Source organism: Chenopodium album, chromosome 22 (genome assembly GCF_948465745.1).
Source record: "Chenopodium album chromosome 22, dcCheAlbu1.1, whole genome shotgun sequence".
NCBI classification, from domain to species: Eukaryota; Viridiplantae; Streptophyta; class Magnoliopsida; order Caryophyllales; family Amaranthaceae; genus Chenopodium; species Chenopodium album.
In genome coordinates, this window is record NC_137855.1 from 1,133,035 (window position 1) to 1,143,060 (window position 10,026).

Sequence of the window (10,026 nt, forward strand, 5' to 3'; positions counted from 1 at the left end):
TATTTTAAAAAAGGGATATGACTTCATCAATAGATTATGTGTCAACGAAAATAATATTTACCATTGAGCACATAAGATTTTGACACGACTACTCCACTAACAAAAGTTGTTGCATTTATTTGTTATGGAATTAAATGATGTAAGTTATAAAGGTTGTATTTTTTTTTTAAATTGGATGAGGTAAAAACCATTAACCTACCATGTACTTTCTAAATAACTCACATAATTTATTTACACTTTATTTAATTGGTTTTATAAAGTTTTTATTTAGGCAATATATTTTATTTATTATTCGGAGGTAACTTGTCATAATTCCCGGAAGAGTTATTGTCATAGTGTTAGAGGTAACTTGATCATAAATGAAAGGATGCATGTATTGTTATATTCTTAATTAGTAAAACAAAATAATAATGAAGGCCTAATTTTCGATTCTGAACTATAATAACCTACCATGTACTTTCTAAATAAGCTGCTTGTTTGGTGAAGTGCAATTTGGAAAATACAATAACTTAGCAGATTTATAAATGTAGTTGACAAAAAAAATAAAAAAAAAGTACCTATACAGAACCATATATTGAATTGAACATCAAATATAACAATGACATAAGATACGTGGTTAACAAAGTCCTCGATAACAACGTGATACCACAAACCGTAGTTACAGGTACACAACATGGAGTATATATCTAATCGCAAACTTTGAAATTAGTGTTGAAGCCAGAGCCGAATTATGAGTAGTATTCTTAATTAAAGGTTTAAAATAAACACCTAAATGTATAATAAAGATGTTGCATTCTTTTCGAATATGTTTATACGGAGTAGATACATAAAACTCAAAGTATAGCTACAACATACGCGTACTATATTTCCCAAAAAGATAAAACACAATGATGTGTGACAAGTGTATGTGTTTTATTTGGGTTGGCTATTTGAACTTTTGTTTGGGCCTATCACTTAGCTGTAAGGAGTATGAGTTCGAACTCTTACCTATAGTTCAGCTGATAGACTATTTTTGGGCCAAATGGGCTAATAACTTGATAGTAAAATAAAAGTTAATATAAAATAAAAATAAGTACACAAGAAAAAAACAAATTCAAGCCATTACAGGTTCATGAACGCTGTTGGGATTCGAACCTCTAACCACTTGGGCAACCACGGTTTCTGGCCAATAGTGCGATGCCTTTTTTGCCCTTACGAACGTTGTATAATTGAGCCTAAAATAGTAACTTCACATATTGAGATTTTAATTGTTCCTAAACAATTACCTGCAAATCATCATTGCCTCCTTCAACATCCTTCCTCAGTTCATCGTCTAGCTCAACCTATATTATAATCTTACTATGTTAACTAATTTCAAATCAAGGTATGTGTGGAAATCAATGAAACCCCTTTTGCATATAATGAAGTATTTTTGGAATTTTTGTACAATTAAAGCAATATACATCCATCATTTGATGTGTTTCTTTATCAGGCGACGGAATCGAGGTAGCTTCGTGGGTATGCGAATCGAACTCATTGAAGGGATCCATTAATCAGACAACACATCAATCTAAAAACGGTACAAATTGGAATGTTTAGATAACATGTGGTGTTTTTGGTGTCCTTTTTTGAATCCTAATTTGTATGGTTTCCAATCCAATGTCTTATGTTTGTCGATAATCTATTTAGCGATTGATGTTGTGGCTATGTGATTGAAGAGGATTTTAATTTAAAGGCCTAACAATGGCCGCAAAATGAATTATGTTGCTTATTCTCTTTCTAGTTTTATTTCGAATGTGTTGATGATTAATTGCCTTCCCTTTATTCAATTTATATGAAATATCGAAATCTTAATGTGTAATATTGAATATGATAACAGTTGGAGTTCAAATGTTTATTTAGGAATAAATTATTGCCTAATTTCATGTGTAATGAATGTGATTATTGATAACAAGCCAAAAAAACACAGCAAAGTCCATTTACAGCAAAGTCCATTTACATGATTCTGTTTTGTAATTTTACTTCCAATGTTTGGATGTTTAATTGCATCGTCTGTATGCACTTTGTATGATGCTCGATGATTTTCAAATGTAATAATGATTATGATTAATTGTCTTAGTCAATCTGTTTATATAGGAATAATTGTTGCCTAATTTCATATGTAATCTAACCTCAAATGATTAATTAAATATGGGAATTACCCCGATTCTGTTCGACTTATCTTAAACGATATATTAATCACTACAGCCCTTCACACGATCTGTCGAGTATGCAAACATTTGGCAGAGTGGAGTGGGTGTATGGATCAAGTTGATATGTCATTTTATACCATATAACCAGAATGCATAACAAAAAAAGATAGGTACATAAATTACGACAGTTATAATTCAAAACACACTTAGTACAATGTTTACGTAGAGCAAAGTATAGAGTGGTCCTTAAAAAACCAAAGGAAACATTGCAGAACTCAACACAAGTACAAAACAAAAACACCATAAGTTGATAACATAAAAACAGCAGTACAACTATCACAAATTGCATGGACATCCTATAGAGCATGGCTGGAGGAGCAAACTATAATGGTCAAAGCCGTGCTTTCATTGTAGAATTATTAGGTTGACCGAGGGATTTTGGACTTGCAAACAAGCGTGTTTTCCCTCCAATGTGTTGTCTTGCGTTTTTTGCTCTGTTACAAACATTGAAATTGAACATTGGTGATGATTTCATTCCAATTATATAGTATAGTGTAAGCAGCCAAATTCAATGATCTAATATAGTATTCGTACCAATTTGTTTGTTCCAAGGTCACATACCGGAACCAGATCATGCAGCAACCTAACCTTTCGAACCTACATGAAATTAGTTTGGCCACAATTTAATACAATGTATATATATACATGTTGATTGAAAAGGTGTTAACGCGTACCTTGGGTGAATCTGGTATTAGCTTTGCCATATTATTCAGGTCTTTCTTCTTATCAGTGTACAAGTTGAGCTGTCCTCCACCCTTTCCTGTATCTACAACTGATTTCATGTTGCTCTTCTTTCTCTTTAAGTTCAGTGCAATGACATTTGCTTTTTTCCTCTCCACATGCCCTGTGTTCTGTCTTGCACTACCTTTTGATTTTTTCCCTTTCCCAACAGTACATTTGATGGCTTTATCCTTGTTTCCCTTCCAAGCAGTGCGTTGGCTTTCTTTGTTCTTAATTCCCTTCCCACCGGTTGTTTTGCCCTTCCCTGCAGGGGTGCTTTTGATTTCTTTCTTCTTACTTCCTTTCCCAGAAGTGCATTTGCTGTCCATGTTCTTATTTATCTTCCCTGCATTCGCTTTTATTCCTTGTTTGTGCTTTCCCTTACAAACAATCCCATCGTCAATCCTCGTAGTACCGCTATTAATCTTCTTTGAGTCTCCTGGTTTCTTAAAACCCATCTCAGCAAGTGTTTTGAGTCGTGATCCCTTGGGCCTACCACGCCGTTTCTTATTCACAACCGGGTCCTTTATGATTACATCGCAAGACGGAGGACATGTGTTTGTATCACCATGGTGGGGTTTGTGGCCTGTTGACATGATAGTCGAACTAGGTGACGCTACAAAACCTGGTTGTGATGATTCCTCAAGAAAGGAAATGGATATACTTTCTTGGTCCATCTTATTCTTGCACTTTTCAACTTCTGAGCGTATATTCCTCAGGGCATTGATTACCAATTCCACCGCATCATCGCTCACCATAACAGCTTCGTCACACACGGCTTCAAAAACCCCCATTAACTTATTATACCTTTGTACAGCGACACTCTTATTTGGGTCGTGGTAGGAAACCCTGACTCGAGTGTGTTTCCTGAGGATATCTTTCCGCCATCTATTCACAATATATATGTCCGGTATTTGGGACACTTGATTCTGGTCAAGTATGCGCATCATGTGCTTGCACATAATGCCGTTTGTCACAAATTTCCGACAGTTGCACGATACATTTTGCGTCTCCCGGTTATAGATCGCAGAATAATACCTACGCCTACCGGTTATGATTTCCTCACTCCTTCCTTCTGGTACAACCCAGACACGGTCTTCTATAACATACTGTACAGTATTCTCATCCAAGTTCTTCTCCTCCGTACAATAGCAATACATCATTCGAGAGCATTCTTTTTGTACCTCCTGAAACTTGGTGTCAGTATACAAACGCTGAAAAAACTTCTCCACCGAGAAACCGGTAACTAGCCGGCGTACATATTTTGCACAGTTTGCATCAGCAGCTGTCTCATCACGCACACGCTTTGCCATCGCCTTAGCATACTTTTGAGGAAACTCAAACAGCTTGGTGTTCCGATTCACAAATCCATCAAAAAAACTATTTATACTCTCGACCCGCTGCGTTGTCTTCATTCCGGCCCAAAAATAATCTCTCATGTATGCTGGGACCCACATATGACGTTCCTTATACAAGCTACTTAACCAGTCGTTGTTTTCCAACTTAAATTCACCAATTAGCTTGTTCCAATCAGTCTCAAACTCTTCCACTGTCAAACTCTCATATACAACAGCCTTAAGCACTCCTTTGAAAGCGCTGTACCTAAAAAAAATTATGGACACCAGTTACAAAAAAGTATCGACTATACATGATTAACATTTTATTTTAAATGACAAACTCACCCTTCACACTTTCCAAGTTTTTCCGGAATCTTCCTCATAATGTGCCAGATGCACCACCTATGTCGCGTGGAAGGCATGACCTTCTCTAACGGCTTTCTCATTGCCGCTGCCTGGTCTGTAAGAATGGCAGCAGGAGCTCTATTATTCATACAAGAAAGCCACTCCTTGAATATCCATGTAAATGTATCACAATCTTCACGAGAAACCAATGCACATCCCAGCAAAATGGACTGCCCATGATGGTTTACGCCGACAAAATTAACAAATGGTAACTCATACTCATTTGTCAAATAGGTAGCATCAAAGCACACAACATCACCAAATTCTTTGTATGCAGCTCGACTACGAGCATCTACCCAAATAACATCTTTCAACCTACCCTCTCCATCTAACCGCTCTGCATGAAAGAAATTTTTGTCACCAGATTTCATTGTCTTAAAATAAGCCATCATAGCTGCAGAGTCCCCGCCAGCCATTTTCAATTTTCTTGCTTTATAGACCTCGTGTTGCAAGTCTTTCACTGTCCAATCCGTGTTGGCTTGTCCTTCAAGTTGAGATGCAAGGCACCCATGAATTTGGTTAACAGGAACACCTTCTTCGAAAAATTGTAACAACTGCTTCCTAGCTTTTGAACTGAATTTCTTCATTCGATATTCTTTAACTAGCTTGGCCTTGCCAGGGGTTGGGTTGTGGTTCGTATGTGTTAACTCCACACTCTTTATCACCCACTCATTTGCACGATTAACACTTGCATATACCTTTGCTTGACATTCGCACTTTTTGGACTTGCGCTTGCGTTGGCTTAATTCATCCGGACACACTATACCGCCAACTACACCTCTGGAACCAGAAACACCCATAGCCTTAGCCCTCTTCTGTGCTTCCCTCCTCACTCTCATGTCTGGTCTACCCCAGCACTCACACCTCCATGTTGTACTAATTCTGTCTCTTACCTCCCCCTTTGAATACACACCTTGTGCACGAGTTACTCCAAAGCCCTGTTGCTCGGCGTATGCTTTGTAATAGACCTCCACATCTTGCCAACTCTTAAAAACCATCCCAACCTTTGGAGGTTCAACAAAACTTTCTACACCAACGTGATTACTATCAACACCACCTGCTGAGTTCCGGATTGTGGGGACTTGGGACATGTAAATCACACTGTTTGTGTCACCAGAGTCCTTGGACTTGGTTGTGCTTTGTCCGTCCACAAGTGTTACTTCCTCATCATCAACACGTACTCCAGAATTATCAGTGTCAATTTCATTTCCATAAACTATTTCAGTCACATCATCTTGGTAAACAAATGCTTCATTTCCATCTGCCATACTTCCAACAATTCTAGCTCTTTACTGGATATATCCGGACCTTAAACCTGCATCGAATATGTCCCGATGCTAGTTATAATTCATGGTTTATTCTTTTGATAAATCAAAATTAATTATTTACATATGTACTCTATTCTACTTATTACATACACTTTTTTTTTTGGGCAATGTAAATGCATCAAACATGATTGTCAATATGCTCGGTACTCCAATCTATCTTATTCCATTACCAATACTATAACACACATGTACATATTACATAACAAACTCAAGCATTACTGTACAACATAATTACTTAACACTAAACCATTTAGTTTGAAATCCTACTAATCTATTATAAGTTACATTTTTTCACCCAATACAAAATTACCAAACAAATCAACACACATTAGTCCGGTATGCACGAACTCATTCCTTCATACAACCTTCGGTCACACTTTCAACGGCGTTATTGTATAATCACCAATTTGTGGATGTTAGACGATTTTAACAGTCGATTTACATTTATTGCATCATGTAACAACTTAAGTCTACATAATCCGTAGACTATTCTTGCATCACTTTTCAAATTTCATTTGATACACACCAATATAACATTTTATTTACGAACATATTAACAATATCTTGACGATAGCAACATAATATCTTCATCAAAATAATTGCTAAGGCTTACGATTGCACTAAACAAGGAAATACTTAAAATAGGTCTACTAATTTTTTTTTATGCAAAAATAGGTCTACTAATTAAACGTGAATATTATCATATCACTTCAAATGTTCATATTACTTGCTTATCATCTATGTAATTACTAGATTAATATAACATCCTATTTTTAAATACGAATACATGTTTTTATACAACAACATATCTCCATATATACAAATTGATGAGGATTAAGATTTGATATGTACTTACCAAGGAATCCTTAACAGTGAGATCGTTTAACTCTGGTACATGGGGATCATATCATTCATCGGTAAGTGATCCACACAAACTCGTAAACCTATTCCTGGAGATCTCTATTTTGTTTTGATGTTTTCCAGATTTTTGTTCGCACTTAACTTGTTATGCAAGAAATAATGCCCGCATTCTTATCTTTCAAGTTTTATACCAACAACCAAACATCCATTGAATTTATGCTATTAAAAGCAGCTTAGCCATGAAGTTATACACAAGCTTCATTAATGCATAACGGGGTCTACTAATCACTTACTTGTAACCGTTCTCGTTAGTTGGCACATGACTCAACGTCCAGGTATTACATTAGCTTAGTTGGCAAAAAGATTGACAAGTTATATCAATCATAAAGATAAACTGGGGCGGGCTGCTTAATTTGGAAGGGGGTAAAAATAAAAATCATTCTCTACTTGAAAGTTGAAACCCTCTCTGTGAGACCTGCTGGAAAGTGATTTTTATCGATAAGTTTTGGTGCTTACTTATTATTGTATGTACTTGTGTTTGTTTTAATTGATTAATGGGTCATTACGATTTGGCGTAAGCCCTTGTGATGATTGAAAAAATGGTCTTGTTATGCGAGCTAAAATTCATTGTTACAATAGTTCAAGTGAAATCTGCATAAATATTTCATCTGCGTCTCTTTGTGTGGCTTTGTCCATTCTAGAAATTGGTCTGTAGATGCTGCTATTATAATAATCAAATTACCGGATAAACACTGTGCTCTTAGACCCCCCACCCCCTGAGTTGGGTCTGTGAAAATGACACGTTGTCTGATTTAGTTATTTGTATTGGCATTGTTCCACTTATACCTACACATTGAACTACAAAAATGTAGAAGTATATACTATGCAATGAGTCTGCCAGCTATGATTTTATATAAGGCATGCAATTCAGGTTATCTACTTAATTCCCTCTGCAGCTGGATTATGAATTTCTGATGCTGGAGATACGGTTTCCAGTTATTCGTGTTTTTAAAATTAATAATATTTGGATTAGTGTTGCCAATTGCCATTGCTATTTTTTTTGTGTCGTCTATGTTTGTTTATCTATAATAATCCTTATGTGTTTATTCTTTACCTTTTACTATCTGGAAGTAATATTGATGCCAGTGTTAATGTTGATTACAATGAAGTAAGATAAATTGATAAATTGACTTATATGGCTTATTTGGTGGGCAGGGTGTTTGCATTGGTTTGAGTGAGGTGATGGGGAGTGCTGGCAAGAGTCGGTTGTTGAGCTTTATGGATTCACTTATCCCTACAATTCGGACTGCACTTTGTGAATTGTGATAGGCTTGTAATTTATACATTGCTGTGGCGATTCACTTGAATTTGGTAAAAGAATTTCATTGTTAGCACTAGATGATTGTAGGCAAAGGGTTGACTAGTTTAGAGCTCCAAATTAGTACTCTTTTATGACTGATTTTTTCCTTGCATCAACAGTGAGCAGGAGGTCCGTGAGTCAGCAGGTATGTCATTTAATACTCCATACAAGGTTTCATTTGCACCTTTTATCGTCCTCCTTTCACTAAGTTAACTAAAACCTACCACGGACATCTTTTACAACATATAATGGTCATATATGGTTTTAAACGTCATTATATGAACCTAAGATGTATCCCTCATGGTCTCAAGACTTTTCGCCACCGGGCCCTGTAACCTCAAAAATTTCTCAAAAAGCGTGGATAATAGCCTTCAATTTTGGAATTTTTGACCTTTTTTCGCTCAGAAATAAAAATTATCGAGATGTTTACCATGGTCCCTAATATCTTCTAAGAGTGCAATTGGGTGGGTGGAACTATCCAATATGCCTTAAAACGGTCAATTTACCCGTTCGAAACTTGCATCCATTTCGTTAACAGAAGCCTACCACGGACATCTTTAACAACATATAATGGTCATATATGGTACCAAACGTCATTATATGACCCTAAAATGTATCCCCTAGGGTCTCAAAACTTTTCGTCGCTGGGCCTCGTAACGTCAAAATTTTTCTTAAAAAGCGTGGATAATAGCCTTCAATTTTGGAATTTTTTGACCTTTTTTCGCCCGGAAATAAAAATTGCCGAGATGTTTACCATGGTCCCTAATACCCTGCGGGAGTCCAATTAGGTGGGTGGAACCATCCATTATGTCTTAAAACGGTCAATTTACCCGTTCGAAACTTGCACCGATTTCGTGAACAGAAGCCTACCACGGGCATCTTTGACAACATATAATGGTCATATATATTTCCATACGCCATCATATGACCCTAAAATGTTTTCCTAAGGGTCTCAAGACTTTTCGCCACCAGACCCTATAACATCAAAAATTCCTCAAAAAGAGTGGATAATAACCTTCAATTTTGGAATTTTTTAACCTTTTTTCGCCCGAAAATAAAAGTTACCGAGATGTTTACCATGGTTCCTAATACCCTCCACTCCTCCAGGAGTCCAATTGGGTGGGTGGAACCATCCAATATGTTTTAAAACGGATAATGGTCATATATGGGTCGAAACTATATTATTAGACCCCGGGATGCACCTTGTAATGTTCCGTGAAATTCTGACACCGGGTCCGACACCTCCTAAATTAAAGTTTTCTAATATTATTTCCAACAACATTAGTTCTAGGTAGACAATATACACTCTACATGCTAGATATTAGACTATTTTTATGTATGTGGTAAAAACAAATACTTATATATCGTTTTTGGAGGTGATAAAATTCAAAATTTTCTAATATCATTTCTAACAACATGGTTTTTACTTTTAACTGCTTATACTTGGAATTGAAGAAATTAATATACAGGGTGCTAAAATTATTAGAAAATGGACATTTATCAAACTTTAAAATGAAGTAAAAGTTGCAAAATGAATATATAAGTGAACCATAATCTCTCATTTAGCTTTCCCATTGAAAATGAACCTATCCATCCGCTTAACATTTAACTTTTGTTTTTCTTTCTTTTTTTTTTTTTTTATAAGGCTTGATTCCAAGTTTAAAACACAAGAAAAATAAAAACAAAGCAACTAAAAATGTAAGTCTAAATCCCTTCATATTTCCCCTCCTCCATGCAAAAACTTGTCAACTAACAATACAAAATTATCTCTGATAATTTGATCA

The 10,026-nt window shown here is 36.0% G+C and overlaps 1 protein-coding gene across 1 annotated transcript; it reads right to left on the minus strand.

The window, feature by feature from the left end:
- Positions 1-833: 833 nt before the first annotated feature.
- On the minus strand, positions 834-5,961 carry LOC145606182 (protein FAR1-RELATED SEQUENCE 6-like). The gene is made up of 4 exons (XM_081662230.1): positions 4,634-5,961; positions 2,906-4,553; positions 1,266-1,322; positions 834-860 (listed from the first exon to the last, which is right to left on the minus strand). The coding sequence occupies exons 1-4, from the start codon at positions 5,959-5,961 to the stop codon at positions 834-836; spliced, it is 3,060 nt and encodes a 1,019-aa protein (XP_081518356.1).
- Positions 5,962-10,026: the final 4,065 nt, after the last annotated feature.